An 18,470-nucleotide genomic window follows, 5' to 3' on the forward strand; every position below is an offset into this window, starting at 1 on the left:
TGAGTGTTTCGATAATCCTGAGTTATGGGAAACTTAAAAATATTCTTTTAGACAATGAAACAATGAATTGGCAAAGCTGGCCCCTTGTTACATTCATGAGTTGTGAAAAATAAAAATATTCTTTTAGACAATGTTTTTTCAATAACCCTGTGACCTATGAAAAACTTAAAGATATTCTTTTAGACAATGGAACCAAATGAGTAGGCAAAGCTGACCCCTTGTAACATTTTTGAGTTTTTCAATAACCCTTAGTTGTGAAAAAACTTAAAAATATTCTTTTAGGTACTAGTGAAAAGAACAAGAAGGCATATTTCATGAAAAGAAAACAATCCTGTAACCAAAACTTGTTATGGAATTTCCAGGCTTACTCCAGTGGTTGGAGTAAGCGATGGGTTCAGACAATCCCAAAGAATTGTATCTCGCGGACGCTTGGAGTTCGATATGCAACATTTAAAAGCTGGAGACACGACAACGAACGGAGGAGAGAGATTTACATCTGATGGAGGTTAAAAGGGGAGCTTTTGTGTGTTCCTGAAACTTGTAAGAGGAGGATGGAGTTTGGTATGTTATGGTGAGGAGGGGGAGAAGGAGGAGCGGGGTTGGGGTCCGGGCTTAAGCATGTGAACCTGGTACCTATACCCTCCCAGGCACTTGAAAGGATAACAGGGTCTAGGGCTCGGGGGGAGGGGTCACCTGGGGGAGGGGTTACCTGACAGGAAGTTCCGGTAAGCTGTGAATTATCCATGGGTCACAGTGCCCGCCTCCCCTCTCGCTCTCCCTCGACCGCGGATATAACTTTGAAGGTGATGGAGTGATGCTGGTGGTGGTGGTGGTGGTGGAGGGAAGAATGTTGGTGTAGGTGGTGGTGGTGGTGGAGGGAAGAATGTTGGTGGTGTTGGTGGAGGGAAGAATGTTGGTGTTGGTGGCGGAGGGAAGAATGTAAAGGTTGGTGTTGGAGGGAAGAAGGCTGGTGTTGGGGAAGGGAAGAATGTTGGTGTTGGTGGTGGTAGGAAAGGTGGTGTTGGTGGAGGGAAGAATGTTCGAGAATGTGGTGGAGGGAAGGAGGGGGATGTTGGTGGAGGGAAGAATGTTGGTGTTGGTGGTGTTGGTAGTGGAGGGAAGAATGTTGTGTTGGTGGTGTAGTGGAGGGAAGTTTGGTGTTGGTGGTGTTGGTAGTGGAGGAAGAATGTTGGTTGGTGGTGGTGGTTAGTGGAGGGCAAGAATGTGGTGGTGGTTGGTGGGTGGTGGAGGGAAGGATGGTGGAGGAAAGAGAAGAATGTTGGTGGTGGTTGTTGGTGGTGGGGAGGAAGGATGGTGGAGGAGAGAAGAATGTTGGTGTTGGTGGTGGTGGTGGTGGAGGGAAGGATGTGGAAAAGAGAAGAATGTTGGTGTTGGTGGTGTTGGTAGAGGAAGAAGTGGTGGTGGTGTGGTGGTGGTGGAGGGAAGTGGTGGAGGAAAGAAGAAGTGGTGGTGGTGGTGGTGGTGGTGGAAGGAAGGATGGTGGAGGAAAGAGAAGTGTGGTGGTTGGTGGTGGTTAGTGGAGGGAGAATGTTGGTGTTGGTGGTGGTGGTGGAGGGCAGGATAGTCTTTTTGGTGATTCTGTTGTTACGGAAAGTAATCTTACTTCCAGGCCTTCCAGGTACTCGTCCATTCTCTCTCTCTCTCTGTCTCTCTCTCTCTCTCTGTCTCTCTCTCTTTCTAAATCATTCAGTAAGATGTGCTGCTTATATGAATATTGTCCCAGTTTTATTAACAGCACGTTAAATTGAAGACTCTTCCAGATCATTATGATTTTCCATAACGTGATTTGACAGATCTGTATAGTAGTAAGTAGTAAGCATCCTCTACGGCTACTGCCCCAACTACTACTACTACTACTCTGTTCCGACTTCTGAGGACAGACAACCAGTTCTTTAATATCACTATCATTCGCGCTGTTCTTCAAACTCAAAATATATAGCGCCTCAGTGACGTGATCGGTATGGTCTTGACCTGCCACCTCGGTGGCCGCGATTTCGATTCTCGGGCATTCCATTGAGGGGTGAGATATGTGTATTTCTGGTGATAGAAGTTCACTCTCGACGTGGTTCGGAAGTCACGTAAAGCCGTTGGTCCCGTTGCTGAATAACCACTGGTTCCATGCAACGTAAAAAACACCATACTAACAAACAAACAAACTCAAAATGAATAAAATTCCAAAAAGCAGGTAGTACACAAGTCGATATTCAAACATGTCGTTACTTATGATAGAAAAGAATGAAATCCTCAGATTTAACTCTCAGAATCTTCACATTCAAGTGACAGGTTCGATACAGGTATACAGTTCAAGTCAGCTTCTTAACCAATACACAGAGCTGCCACGGAGACCATTTGAAATAGAGGAGGAGCCTTATTTTTTATTATTATAATGTCCCTCCAAGGTCGTTTTCGAGCAGGAGACCAGGTCATTGAATAGTTAAAAGGAATAGTAAATGTGACTTTTGCTGACTCTTGATGGTTCAAACGGCTGGCTGGTTTTTAAGAAATGCTCTCTCTCTCTCTCTCTCTCTCTCTCGTGTGAATATTTTTTAATATTGTATTGATATGTAATTACGTTGTTTGGCTGAGAGAGAGAGAGAGAGAGGAGAGAGAGAGAGAGAGAGAGAGAGAGAGTTCGCGCGCTGACGTACGACGTAATTGATATAAGTGATGGAAACTTCCCCGTTCGTTATGTATTTCCCATTTCGGCCGTAACAAACAAAGTTAGGAGGAATTTTTTTGAACGGAATTCTGAGATTTCTCGCGGCTTTGGTTCCATATCCCCTCAAATTGCCCCCTGATCAAATTCGTAATGGTCCAATGAGTCTTCGGAAACTTCCGACGTAAATATGGCTATTTGTTTGGGTCAGTGTGAGAGAGGAGGAGGAGGAGGAGGAGGAGGTGGTGGTGGTGGTGGTGGTGGTTGCTTGCGAAAGAGGGAGGGAGACGAGAGGCATATGTCGACCTTTATTTATAGTCGGGTGATCAGCGTAAACCCAGTTGTCGAACTGCTATGCATCATAGCTACGAAGATATTTAATACGCTTATCGACGTTGTAATGAGGGAACTTGGAAAAGGATTGAGAGGGAGGGGGAAGGGAATGAGTGAGGTTGGAAAGGTAAAGTGTAAAAATCTTTTTCACCGATGCGAGAATATTTTTCACCTATGTGAAGGGAGCGGGGGGGGGGGGTGGTGAGATTGAGGAGGTGGGAAAGGTGTAAATATTTTTTATAACGTTCTGAGAACGAAGGATTTCACCTATCCAATTTGCAGGCAGAAGCTGTGAGCAGCTATTTCGTGGACATAGATGGTGTCTTTCGTCAATACACTGTAGTACAGTACTCGTATACACCAGTCATTTTCCCTTTAAACTCATCAATCAGCTGAAAGGTTGTTGTTTCTCAGTACTTTGTGATGACTTTTTTCAAGCCTTATGTATGTCATCCACCTCTGCCTGCGACCCACAAGAATCAGCTAATTACTAGACATAATTAATGGCCTAAGCCATTAGGCCTATAATGGCTTCGAAGTGAATAGGCATTGGGCTTGCCATCCCGAAGACTGTTGGTGAGAGAAGCGTCGTGGCGAGAGAGAGAGAGAACGATGTTCATTGTCACTTTAACGCTTGAACAGCCGAATCATGAGTGAACCTCTCTTGCAAGAATCTTCCATAGCCTTGCAAATCTTCCATAGCATTAGGCATCTCATACACTTACCCCAGATTCGTCTTGACCAGGTTATCGAATCCCCTTAGTATAGTAGATTCACATCAACCGTGCATTTGACGTCTAGGCCAGTCCCTTATGACGCTCCTGATTGGCTGTTGGTAAGCCAATCACTGGGCTGGAAACTCTGTCTCCCTCGAGAAAGTTAACATAGGCAGGATCTATGTTCCACCTCTCCTGAGGGATACGCCTTTCAGGAGAAGTGGAATATACACCCTGCCTATGTGAACTTTCTCGACAGACTGAGGAGAGTTTCCAGCCCTGTGACTGGCTTATCAACAGCCAATTAGGAGCGTCGTAAGGGACTGGCCTAGACGTCAAATGCACGGTTTATGTGAATCTACTATACAGCTTGCACCTTTCACCATATGCATGTGCATTTGTACTTCTTGGATATGGAGACTCTTGCTGGTAACTTTCCCTGTTCTAGATTTTCTACGCATTTTTCTTTCATTATCCTAGTGTCTTCCATTCCCTCTGCTTGGTTGGACCATCTCATAATCAGTCACCATGTTAACCCATTCTGACCTTTTTACTACTTAAATACCTCCTGATTTCTTACCCTTCCATTTCCTCTTACTCCAAATATATCATGCATGCAGCACATTTCAAATGTTTCAGTATTTTATTCTTAAAAATTTCATTCCCATACAGCAACTAAACTTCATTTTTTTATAGAAAAGTTTGCACAATTCTGTATTCTTACCCCCCGAGCTTCGGTTTCTGCAGACAGTTCCTCCCCCCGCCTTCCCCCTTCCCCCCTTCCTTTTTCACTCGCCTACCCATGATGTGACTTACTTTTATTTTGTAATCTACCATCATCTGTTATATTTACTGCCAAACATCGAACTACCATAAAGGAGCGTTGGCTCAATGATTCCGTCATGCACTCCGATCGTAGCTTCCATAACCATTCCAAGTCTTTTCGTAATCTTTCGTCCAATCTTTCCCCTTCGTCTCGCATTGTCTGTTCTGCGACTTGCTTTTCAGCTCTCCATTATCCATTCTGTTTATTGCCAAATACTTCAACATCCTCACTCAACTTCGGAGCTGTATCGAGGTGTGTTTGATGCCGACTCTAAACAGCGAATACCTGAACGTGACGGAGATTTGTAGCATTTTGTAGGTGAGTGGCCGCATTAACTTATATCTCTCGTGATATAGCCTCGTGGGTAAAACGACGCCTTCACTGTACGTCCTGAATTCTTGGTTCCGTGGTTCGAGCCCACCATGAGCATACGAATTTCTTATCAACTGAAAAAAAATTCCCCTTCGGTTAACGCGCATGAAAATATATTAATTTCGAGGTAAGGCGAATTTTGATATTAAAAGGACATTTGTCTTAATGCGTGTATATGAAACACGGTGATGTGTTAGAATTCATATATTATTACATACTCATATTTTTTTTTATATACATCTAGTATATATAATATATAATATAATTATATAATATATACTCTATATCTATATACATTATATAATATATATTATCTATATAATATATATATTATATATGGATATAATATATCTATTATATATTATGTGTAGTTTATATATATATTATATATATATAATTTTTATGTGATCGGTAGTATTTGCGCATGTTGAGATGATTACAGCATATTTGTTTACATACCTGTATAAATATCCCTCTGAGCGGTGATGTTTGCATTTATGGGAAAAATATTCGCATAAAACAGTTGATGAAAAATATTTCAGTGTTCGACGGACAAACTTTGTGTTGACTGTAGTAAGTACATTCTGTAGGGTCAACAAAAGTATTGGCGTTTGTGCTCTGTTTTTTAGCATTACAAAGAAAAAAAAAATTTAAAAAAGAGCTCGTTACATGCGGGCGTACTTACATGCGTATATTGACGACGGTGGGAGGACTTCAGTTTTCAGCCAGAGAGAGAGAGAGAGAGAGAGAGAGAGAGAGAGAGAGAGAGAGAGAGAGGATCTTAATGAAGCTTTAAATTATAGATATATTTATATGTATATATACATATATACACACACACACACATATATAATATCTATATATATATAATATATATATTAATATACATATATATATTATAATTATAATATATCGTTATATATATATATGTATATATATATATGTATATATATATGGTATATATATATATGTAATATATATATATATATATATGTTATGTATATATATATATATAATATATATAATATAATATATATATATAAAGATATGTATCTATATATTATATATATAATATATTATATATATATTATATATATATAAAAATATATTATATATATACTATATATATATATATATACAGTATATTAGATCAGATATTATATATATATATATATATATATATATATCATATATTTTAAAAATATATATATATATATATATATATATATAGATATATATATATATAGAATATATTATATATATCATATATATATATATATATATATATTATATATATATATATATATATATATATATATTTTTGTGGTGACCCTCTCTAGTGTATGATTTTTTTTTTTACTTGAAATTAGCTCAGAGATCAATTTAAACCTTGAATAAAATAAAAATAAAAAAACACTTCTGAGGCTAGAGAGCTGCAATTTGGTATGTTTGATGTTTGGAGGGAGGATGATCAGCATAAAAATTACAGCCCTCTAGCCTCCGTAGTTTTTAAGATTTGAGGGCGGACAGATAAAAGTGCGGACGGAAAAAAAGCCGGCACAATAGTTTTCTTTACAGAGAAGTAAAATAAAAGGAAAAATGAGTTTGGAAAAATATACAGCGACGCAGATTTCGTTATTGACAGAGGATGGAGTTCCCTGTTACTACACAGATAACAAGGTTTTATCTCAGTTCTGCAAAGTCGATTGTCGGCTTACAATAACCTGGGTGGGTTTGGGGGGAGGGCATTTAAAAAAAAAAAAAAGCAACTCTTGCCACCGTACAGCTTAAAAAAGAAGGGGAAAATACTCCCTCTAGCTTCCTATAGAAAGTAGGTGTTGGTTGTTACACAAGAACACTAGCCACATATTCTGAAACCACAGTCAAGGATATATTTATAAAATTTATGTATATACATCCTGGACCGTCCCTTTTTTTTCAGAATGTCCTAATTAGTGACGATAGGTGTCCAAAAGATGAAAGCTTTCCAGTTTGTCATCCGAATTTAATATCTTTTTAAAATAACTTATTCTTTATCATAGCTGGTTTTAGTGATTCATATATTCTTTATCATAGCTGGTTTTAGTAGATGCATATATTCTTTATCATAGCTGATTTTAGTAGATGCATGTATTCTTTATCTTAGCTAGTTTTAGTAGAAGCATATCATCTGAGGATACAGGTGAAATAAAGGTTTTATCATTTGTTGGCAGAGATGAGTATGTCAATCTGTAGTTTTTTTTCAGTTAAAGTTAATAGATTCAGTCTCCAAAAGAGGACAATGTTTTTCATGACGTTGTCATGTGTTTAAAAAAACCATTTATTCAGGTAATTAACGATTCTCTCCCAAGAGGAAAATGTTTTTTCATGACGTTGTCATGTGTTTAAAAAAACCATTTATTCAGGTAAAGTAACAGATTCAGTCTCCAAAAGAGGACAATGCTTTTCATCACGTTATGGTGTGTTTAATTAAAATATTTTTAGGTAAAGTAACAGATTCAGTCTCCAAAAGAGGTCAGTGTTTTTCATGACGTTCTGCTGTGTTTAAAAAACATCTTTTTTAGTTAAAGTAAGAGATTCAGTCTCTAAAACAGTCCAATGCTTTTCAAGACAAAACATTTCTTGTAAGTCAGAATATTCCCAAACAATCAACGTGGGTAGCAATGAGGCAAGCAGGCAATAGAAAGTAACAAAAGACACGACAAACCTGTCATAAACCAGCTGATTAGAGATGAAATTCCATCACGCTGGGAACAGAGGCGAAAATTTTAGCATGCATTTCCGCGAATAACGAAATTCCGAGAATAACAACATCCCGATCAACTGATTCAACATTTTTATTATGAAGTGTATGATTTGGAGTTGCGTGACGTGCATCCTAAAACACGTACGAGAGGGAGAGTCTCATATATATATCGTCGAGTAATCCAGAGAGTGAGGAATAGATTTAGCCATGCCTTTGTAACATTAGGAATATTGGTATTTTCTGGGTGGGAATAAGGTCGCATGTCTGATTATAATAACTGGAATTGAGTGTGCTACGATATTAGTTCTTGCTGGTTATGCGGCACCGCTTGCATTTGTTTTTTTGTTTTTTTTTCGTAATTCTGTTCACAAAGGAGGTTGGGAATTCCCTTTTGTTCGCCATTTATTTCGTGCTCGAACATAACGTAAGTTGTAGTGATAAGTACGTTATAAAATGTCTTTTGAAGTTGGCGTAAGTTCGAGAAATATATATATATAGTATATATATATATATGTATATATATATGTATATTTATATATACATCGAGCTGCAAATGTCCTTTAATATCTAATTCGCTCTACCTCGGAATATGAAAATATATTAATTCCGAGGTAGATCGAATTAGATATTAAAGGACAATTGTAGCTCGATGTAATGTATATAAATCATGATAATGTGATATAACTCATATATACATATATATATATATATATAATATATATATATATATATATTATATATATATATATACATCTGATCTGAAATATTATCATACTTTGATATATATATATATATATAGATATATATATATATATATATATATATATATATATATATATATAAATATATATATATATATATAATATATATATATATATATATATATATATATATATAGTATGTATATATATATATTATATATATATATATATATATATATATATATGCATGTATGATATATAATATTATATTTTTATATATAGTATATGTGTATACGTGTGTGTACACATATACATTTATATACAAATACATATATAATAGATTTATGTATTACTTTGTATTCCTTTGCAGTAGATACTGGTCAAAAAGAACAGATAAACGCAAATTCATCACCCATTCGTAATATTTAACTGTATTATGGAATTATAATCCTTCGCATAATGTTCATCCTCTATTCACTGGTTATAAATAATGAAGTTTATATTTGAGAGAGAGAGAGAGAGAGAGAGAGAGAGAGAGAGAGAGAGAGAGAGAGAGAGAGAGAGAGAGAGAGAGAGAGAGAGAGAGAGAGAGAGAAGTGCATTTCACCCATGGCTCCTATTTACTTTTTTTTTATTTTTTAGCAAACAGGAAATCCTAATTTGCAGCTGTGATTTTTTCAAGATATTCGAACTGGTAGCCACCTTTTTTTTTTTTTTTATATTAAGCAGTCCGTCGTATTTCATAAAATCTCTTTCTCTTATCCTCATCAAGATTATTTAATTTTTTATCTGTGTTTTCACGAAACTTGGAAATTAACAATCTTTATCCAATTATCTCTTTAATCTTTATAAATGACGACTAACGTGAAATCATGAAACTCTAGAATGAGTCCTTTGTGGAGACAGTGGTTAAATAAAAATTTTGGTAATTCTAATGAAGAGGCTTATGGGACTGACGTTAATTATAATAATAGCACATCTTCACACACACACACACAATCTCTCTCACACACACTCACGCTCACACACACACTCACGCTCACAATCGCACACACGCTCACACCCTCACACACACCCAGAGATATTGCCAGAAAATGATAACGTATATACGCGTGCGATTTCTCATCACATAATGATAGAATGTAAATGAGTAGTAATTATTCAGGGTAATGTCGTAGCTACACGACACGGAAAGCTCATTACGGCCAGCTTTTCAGCGTCAGAATCCTCCATTTCAGTTCATGGTTGGACAGGATCGAGTCATAAATTCGGTATCTCTTTCCGGGTATACTCCATTCGTTATTCGCGCCAAAACGTATCATTGTTTCGTGACGATTCGTTTTACTCGTCATTTCGCGCGAGAATGTTACGCATTTCTGGAGGATCGTTGATTTGTGTTGCAGTCATTCGAACCATCTTTTCGTCCCTTTTGCTGTACCCCCTTTCATATTCTCTATCTTCCATCTTACTCTCCACCCTCTTCTAACAGTTGATTCATGGTGCACCTTTCAAATCTTTTTACTGTCAATTTCCGTTTCGGCGCTGAATGACGTCGTAGGTCCCAGTGCTTGGCTCTGGCCTAAATTCGATATTCACTACTATATTCGTATTCGCAAAGTCGAATTTTACGAGTACAGAGCTCCGTCTAGACCCCAGAGTGGAACCATAGCGCCTCAGTGGCTTGATCAGTATGGTCTTGGCCTGCCACCTCGGTGGCCGCGAGTTTGATTCTCGGGCATTCCATTGAGGGGGCGAGATATGCATGTCTCTGGTGATGGAAGTTAACTCCCGACGTGGTTCGGAAGTCACGTAAGTAAAGCCGTTGGTCCCGTTACTGAATAACCACTGGTTCCATGCAACGTAAAAACCGCTAAACATCCAAACAAACAAACAACAGGAACCAAAGATTGATGAAATTCGAAATGAATTATATCAGCGAACAAATTTGCGTCCATTTGGCGTTAAAAGAAAATGTTCTCTAACGTCAACTATATGTAAGTTTCGAAATAAACTAATTAGAAAATTGTAACAGTTAGTAATCGCAAGTAAGACCCGAAGATTTCCATTAGGGTACAAAAAAGAATGAAATTATGTAAAAATATATTTCAAAAAATAAGTAAAATGAAAGTAGGCACTTCTATTAGGCTACAAATAAAAATGAAATTATGTAAAAAATATATGTAAAAAAATAAATAGAATAAAAGTAAGCACAAGAAAAAAACTCCTATATTACGCGAAATAAAAAGCTGAAGTTCTGAATATTTTTTATTACCCGCTTGGGGGTTCCCGGGTGGGGGTGGGGGCGGGGGGGTGGGAATTTATTTTCAAAATACGCCCAACCATTTTCCCTCCGAGATGGCTTTTCACGGGCGATGTAATTTTATTGCATCCCCCATCCATCTGGGTTTAATAACTCCTTTTAAAAGGGGGGGTTGGGAGTGGATGGGATCGGGCTGTTTGGCGGGGGAGGGGGGGGTGCGGCGGTTTATTCCTCAGCGGCATCCCATTATTCCGTGGTAAAAGGAGGCAAATTCGATTACTTTTTCCTTCTTCTTCCTCCCTCCCTCTTCTACCTCTCTTTCCTCCTTTCTCCTTTCTCCCTAGGCTCTTTCTAATATAGAAAGGCGGAGGGTGGAGGTTAGGGGGTGGGGAGTTGGTTAACGAAATGAGTTATAACCAATTGCAAGGTTTGCTGGATACAGCCTCGCGTCACGTTGAAGTCACATATCTGAGAGAGAGAGAGAGAAGAGAGGAGAGAAGACGAGGAGATTTCCAACAGAAGAGGTTTAACAAAAGAAATATTAGCAAATACAAGGGTGTTGAATACAACCTCATGTCACATTGAAGCCACATAGCTACGAGAGAGAGAGAGGAGAGAGAGAGAAGAGAGAGAGAGAGAGAGAGAGAGAGAGAAGGTAACAGGTGGTGGAAACGAATTTATGATTACACTGTTTCCCTTACTCTCATCCCTCGTAGGTCTTATTTTTCTCACCCATGGAAGGTTCAACAGGTGTTTAATTTAGCCATAAAAGCGGAATACATTTTATCATTTTATTTTATTTTTTTCACATTTTCACAAAAAAAGGTCCTAAATAGGCGGCCATTTCTCTAGTAGTATTTGGAATGTCTTAAAAACGAAGAGTGTAAAATAGAGGAATCTTTATTAATCGTATTAACTTGCACATGGTGTAGACAAATTGCACTTCGCGCATTTTTATTTTGAGTTTTTTTTTGAAATTGTATTTGCATTGCGTTAGGTTGTGGTATACTAATTAATTTTGATTTATAATTGATCGCGAATAGTTTTTTCCTGTCCTTAACCATTTTTTCGAGTTAAGTCTATCTTAGTTTAACCAGACCACTGAGCTTATTAACAGCTCTCTTAGGGGCTGGCCCGAAGGATTAGATATTTTAACGTGGCTAAGAACCAGTCGGTTACCTAGCAACGGGGACCTACAGCTTATTGTGGGATTCGAACCACATTATATCGAGAAATGAATTTCTAATCACCAGAAATACATTCCTCTGATTCCAAGCTGGCAGAGCGGGGAATCGAACTCGCGACTACCAAATTGGTAGGCGAACACGTTAACAACAATTTTTCGAAAGCGGTGCCTAGGCTGGGATACAAATCCAAGTGGGATACTCTATTGCATTAGGGCAAAAACAAACGATTCTCGAGCAATTATAAAATTAAAATGAAATATTATACCACAACCAAACTCAATACATATACAGAATCTAATTTTGTGTATAGCGTATAACTAGTCCCACCGAAAATAGATCTTATCTTACAGTGGTCTCTGTAAAAAGCTGTATGAGCCACAGCCCATGAAACTCTAACCACGGCCCGGCGTTGGTCTGTCCTATAGCGTCGCCAAACGCACGTTTATGGCTAACTTTAACCTTAAGTAAGATCAAATCTACTGAGTCAAGAGGGTTGCAATTTGGTATGTTTGGTGATTAGAGGGTGGATGATCAACATACCAATTTGGAGCCTTCTAGCCTCGGTAGTTTTTAAGATCTGAGGAAGGACAGAACAGAAAGCTAAATGAAATGGAAAACAATGCTGAAGGCTCTAAGGGCTGCAATTTAGGTATGTTTGATAATTGGAGAGTGAAGAACAACTACAATTTGAAAAAGCCCTCTAGCCTCGGTAGTTTTAAGATCTGGAGGAACAGAACAGAAAAACCTAAAGTAAAAATAAAAACTACTGAGGTAGAGGGCTCAATTTGGTATGATGGTTGCAGAATGGATATCAACGTACCAGTTTGCAGCCCTCTAGCCTCAGCAGTTTTTAAGATCTGAGGAAGGACAGAACAGAAAACTGAATGAAATGAAAACTACTGAGGCTAGAGGGCTGCAATTTGGTATGTTTGATGATTGGAGGGTGGATGATCAACGTACCAATTTGTAGCCCTCTAGCCTCTATAGATTTTAAGATCTGAGGGCGGGCAGGGAAAGTGCGGCTAAGATTACTTATTGGGAAGTTAGCAAGTTACCACCTGCCCGATGTATATAGGACAGAGGTCATCAACGCGTGGTAGTCCTAGCAGATAACTTAATTATCGAGCGCTAACTTCGTGGGGCGGGATATTACGGCTTCTGTTACAGGCGGTTTAAAATTCTTCCAAATGTTGCTAATTTTGGGTCGCCTCCATTAGCATACAAATTGCCAGCGGGGACATTTTATTTATTTGTTTTCTTACGTAGTGAAATTAATGGTTGTTTTTTTTTTGTCCTTATGCATGCATAAGCATTGTTAATCCATTCCCTTTAAGAAGAATAAGGTATAGTGTGTATACTCGTGGTTGTATTTGCGTTGGTCAAGTTATCCATTACCTCAACTTACTATATTTGGTGTGTATATATATCTATATATATATATATATATATATAATAAATTATATATAGTATATATATATGTATAGTATAATATAGTAACTATATGTATATAAATATATATATACTTATAATAATCATATATGCTATAAAATTCCACAAAAGTAAACCACGTTGATTATGTTTACCAGCAAAAGCCACAGGGAAAATAAAAAAAAAAGAAAAGACAGAGTGCCAAGTACTTTCGTGTATTTAACACATCTTCGGGGCACAAAGTAATACAAAACGTAAAAACTATTGAGCAAGAAAGCTCTCACAAAAGCAAAGTGGAAAAGAATTATATATGTATGTACGATAAGGCCATTACAAACAGAAACAACATTCGTCCAGATTACCCAACCGCTTAACAACCCAACAAGTCAAAAGAAAAAGAGTAATTGCCCAATGACCCAATTACTTACAGAAGAGAAAAACACTGACTATGTCAACCAGTTTTATAAAACAACTGAACTCACAATTATGAATAGTAACAATAATAACGGCACTAACAACATACCTAAAACACAAATAAACAAAGATAACTGAATGAACAATACTATCAATATGAAATACATAATAAAGGATTTTGACTAGTACAAAAACTTTAAGGATAATGTTAAAACTAACAGCAAATACATAAGAAGGAACTTGACAAATACACCAAATTAAAGAATAATGTTAAAACTCTTCACTATTATATCTATGATAAGATTGTCTAATTGCTCATGTTTTCGCTGTTGTTCTTGTTGGGGGCGGGGCCGGGGGTTGGGCGGGGCGGGGCGGGGTGGGTGTGTGGTTGGTAGGAAAGTTCTGTGGAAGAGCCTAAAAAGGTCTGAAATATGTGTTTGGCGTTAAGTTTGTAATGCAGGAATTTTAGGGTAAGATATTTATGATTTATTTATTAGAGTGAAAAATGTAAAAAATTAATAATGCGCATGTGAAACTGTACAGAACAATTATGTTTAATAAAATATAGCGTATTTATTTTGATTTTCGTTGGTGAAACGGCGCTCTATTGGACCGTAGATTTTAGCACGCGCCTCGAGTAAGCTTATGTAGTGACTGATTGATTACTTACTTACTTACTCACTGTTGTTGTTGTTGTTGTTGTTGTGTTGTTTGTGGTGTTGCATTGGTTGTCGCTGAGGTTGTTGCTGGTTTTAAGGACGCGTTTTGCGGTGTGCAATTACCGCTCCTTCTAATCCCATTACTTGACTTTATGTGACCCCGAATGGGTTCCAAACGAGACCGTACATTCCTGAATACATTCCGCCCCGAATACATTCCCGAGCGGGGGTGGGGAGAGGGGTGAAGGGGGAGGGGGAAAAGGTCATAAAACCCAAGATTAACCGTATTTGAAAGCGTCTTTGGAAACTCGGGTAGTCGCCGGGATTCTTTACCGATTTAGATAATCGGAAAACTCAGAGAGAGAGAGAGAGAGAGAGAGAGAGAGAGAGAGAAAATGTTGTTCTCTGTTTTTAATGCAGACGTTTGTCGGTACATTGCAGATTGCAAAGAAAATGATTTGTTGTTTCTATAATATTGATATTGATTCTTATGAATTTTCATATAATCAAAGACCATTGTCTGTGTTTGAGAGAGAGAGAGAGAGAGAGAGAGAGAGAGAGAGAGAGAGAGAGAGAAATTGTTACATCTGTTTGTATGGTAGTTACAGAGAGAGGAGAGAGAGAGAGAGAGAGAGAGATCGTAACATCTTCCTTTTGTATAATATATATATATTATATATAGATGTATATATATATATATATATATATATATATATATATATATAGAGAGAGAGAGAGAGAGAGAGAGAGAGAGAGAACTTAGTTTTCCTAATAAACTGTCATAGATATATTTCATCCTTTCATCAATTTTGTAATGAAAGAACTGACTCCCATCTAAGGTACATCGTAGCCTTTTTCCCTTACTTCGCTCGTCTGTTTGACTGTGAACGCTGGATACACAAATTCCTGTTTGGCAAAACACCCGAAGCCCTTTCCTTGTCAACAGTGCGGCTTGGAAGTTTGTTTTCTCCAGTATGTCATCCTTTGTGTTTGTATTTTTACGCTCTATTCCGATGTTCTTCGCCGAGCGGTTTATCCCTTAATTTCTCTCTACGGGAACGAACTTGTCTGCGAATTTCGTCCTCAAGGAATCTTAACTTTTTAAACCCCATTAATTCCCAATTTTGGAAATGATTCACATTTGGACTTCTTTTGTTCCTCTGTTCCAGAGGTCATCGAAAGTTAAAGACCGAAATAGCTTGCCTATAGTACGTAGATTCACATCACCCGTGCATCCGATGTCTAGGCCAGTCCCGTACGACCCTCCTGATTGGCTGTTGATAAGCCAGTCACAGGGCTGGAAACTCTCAAGTCTCTCTCTCGAGAGTTCACATAGGCAGGATGTATTTTCCATCTCTCCTGAGGGATACTTTGAAAGACTTATCCCTCAGGAGAGGTGTAACATATATATTAGGGCTTTGTGCCTTGTATAATAGGCGCCCTATGAGGTAATGTTAGACTAGCGATAATCCTATAGCTAAGTCGGTTGGTATTGCACTTCCATCTTCAATGGAGTGTCTGGGTTTTGTAGATTCACTTACGAAGTCGGTATTATCTTTACGACGATGTGTTAAAACCGCATGGTTCGGTGAGGTTCTTGTAAAAGAAACTAACCTAAGTATAAAAATAGATTAATTTCTTCTGAAGTTTTTTACATGGTGAAGATCAGATATGATTGTACAAGTCTTCTAATAACGATAGCTTGATCGCTTCTGCCAATGATAATGGCTAATCCTATTCCTCTACATGATAAAGCTTAGGTAAAGAGGTACAGGTCTTCTAATGACGATAGCTAACTCTGTTCTGCCTGTCTACCATCTCTGTTACAAGTTATGAAGGAACAGACAGTAGTTCGAACATATGAACATACATACAATCAAATGAGACACGCTACAGATCACGTAGGCCGTTTGAATAATAGGTCGGGGTAGTTGTCTCAAGCAGGGAGCTTGGACTAATGTTTATAAACAATTGAATGACTACAGGTGACGGCATGTTATCTTAGCCTACATACTTATTGTATACGTCATCTTTAGCGTCTCTAGTCTGATCACATTCCTGCAAGCAATCTGGTTGACCTCTTTAGTTTTAGACTTTTATATATATGGACTAACATTCCATATTTTTATTATGTATACACTTACATTAGCTCGGTCAGCTACCAAAACCAACCACTGAATATTACTCAAACTTGACTTGCATTTGACTTATAGGAGTGTGATACAGACACTATGTGAATATATATATATAAGTAAATAAAAATTCATGGGGTGTTGTACATGAATTGATTCAAGTAATAAAATATAAAACAATGATATTGGTAAATAAATATGTGATCACATGATATATAATGATACAGTTTCTCACTTCATCTCATTAAGATACATATGCTACAGAAAATACTAATGTACTCTGATAATTGCATAGAATGAAGATTAACATGATAAAAATCATATTTTAACTGATAAAAAGGTTTCATATATGAATTGATAAAATTATTAATGTTTATGCTGATGATTCGTTGATTTATGCTAAATGTTATATATCTGATCATTAATCAATATACTAACTCATATATAACTGCAGATAATGGTAAGATATAAGGTAACAGATTGATTATAGGCTACCTGATTGTTTATACATATGTATATGGATTCATATAATTATGATTAATATATGTGCACTTCAAATAGATTCCTACTGCGTACACGCAAAGATATATTTAGATTCTGTTATTTGATCATATATAAGAGATTCCTATGCGTACACGCAAAAAATATATTTCGATTCTGTTATTTATGATCATTATAGATATAGGATACCTGATACTTTATATATATAGGATACATGACCGAGGTTATACTACTTCACTTTTAACTAGCTTTCGAACACTTTTCTTTTTCGTCCATTACACAGTTCCAGACAAACCACCTTTAGCCAATGAAACGTTCCTTTTTCAATGGTTAAAACAAGGGGGAAAATTTGCCTGGGCGGGTCCAACATTCTATATGCGCTCATACTTATTCTGCTGCATCCTAAGCTACACGATTACGTTCGCGATGAATAAAAAAAACATCCCCAGCACGAGTCCTTCGCCAGCAAAGTAGAGTTGAATATCCTTCGGGTCGTAATTGTCGGAAGTATGTCCCTTTTGTAGTCGAATTCCGACAACCGCTGGAGCGTTCCGCATTGAAACGAGATTAACGACGAGATACGGTGTCGGTCGAAGAAGTCCATGAAATCCTTTCACATTGTAGGCGGTTGTTACTTGACTGTAGTCGTCCGCTGCGACGAACGATTTTTTGAAGTTGCTATGTGAAACTCTCGTACTGCAGGATACTGTAACCGGTTCCATTAATCAGCCTGCAAGTGAAATTATACTTGTCACAAGGGCAAAGTAAATTCAGACGACATCCAAATACAGGGGAGGGGAGAGAGCCATTTAGACCAGACTTAACCCACATGAATTCGCTGATATTTTGGAATTCAAAAGAGTCCGTTGTACAAACTTTTTATCCATGGCATTAACAATGAGTGAAACCAATCCAGGTCTATGATGACTGTAAAAATATCCATAATTATAACAAATAAACAGATATCAATACAAATCTCAAAGAAAAATTCGATATTACTGGTAGTAAGTTACTAGACAAAGAAGTGGAAAACGGAGCTATTTGTAAGATTGCCAGGCAACATAAGAGTCAAAGAGAAGATTAATCACGATTCTATGTGCCCTAACAAAAGTTTAATATTCAATTTCTCGTGCGCATCCTCTGAGGTTAATTTTAAACTTTGTAATAGGTAGGAGGTGGCAACGAAAAAAACCCACTATGTAACTAATTTCCAAATAAACTTGGGTTTTTGTTTTCAAGAAAATGTGACATTTTCCCATGAATGTTTTTACTTGAATTGTAATAGGCTAATGTTGCAAGTAAATATTTCTTATATATCATATCTTGATACTTCTAAATGTCTATGAGGTTCAGAAAAAAAAATTAATTCATTTTGTTGTTTATTAGAAATTCTATTTGCTTTATTTTTTGTTTATTAATTTTTAAAATGATTGCAAGTTGCATTGCGCATACCGATAGACACTTGTACCTAACGTTTCACCTTGCCCATGAGAAGTTCGGGCTAAGCTTCCTTTCTCC

At 37.3% G+C, this 18,470-nt stretch overlaps 1 protein-coding gene across 1 annotated transcript; it reads right to left on the reverse strand.

The window, feature by feature from the left end:
* Positions 1-737: 737 nt before the first annotated feature.
* LOC135215826 (uncharacterized) lies at positions 738-9,869 on the reverse strand. The gene is made up of 2 exons (XM_064250778.1): positions 9,841-9,869; positions 738-1,599 (listed from the first exon to the last, which is right to left on the reverse strand). Exons 1-2 carry the CDS (start codon positions 9,867-9,869, stop codon positions 738-740), a joined length of 891 nt encoding a protein of 296 aa, XP_064106848.1.
* Between the last annotated feature and the right edge of the window lie 8,601 nt (positions 9,870-18,470).

The sequence above is a fragment of the Macrobrachium nipponense genome, chromosome 5 (genome assembly GCF_015104395.2).
Source record: "Macrobrachium nipponense isolate FS-2020 chromosome 5, ASM1510439v2, whole genome shotgun sequence".
Classification (NCBI taxonomy): domain Eukaryota; kingdom Metazoa; phylum Arthropoda; class Malacostraca; order Decapoda; family Palaemonidae; genus Macrobrachium; species Macrobrachium nipponense.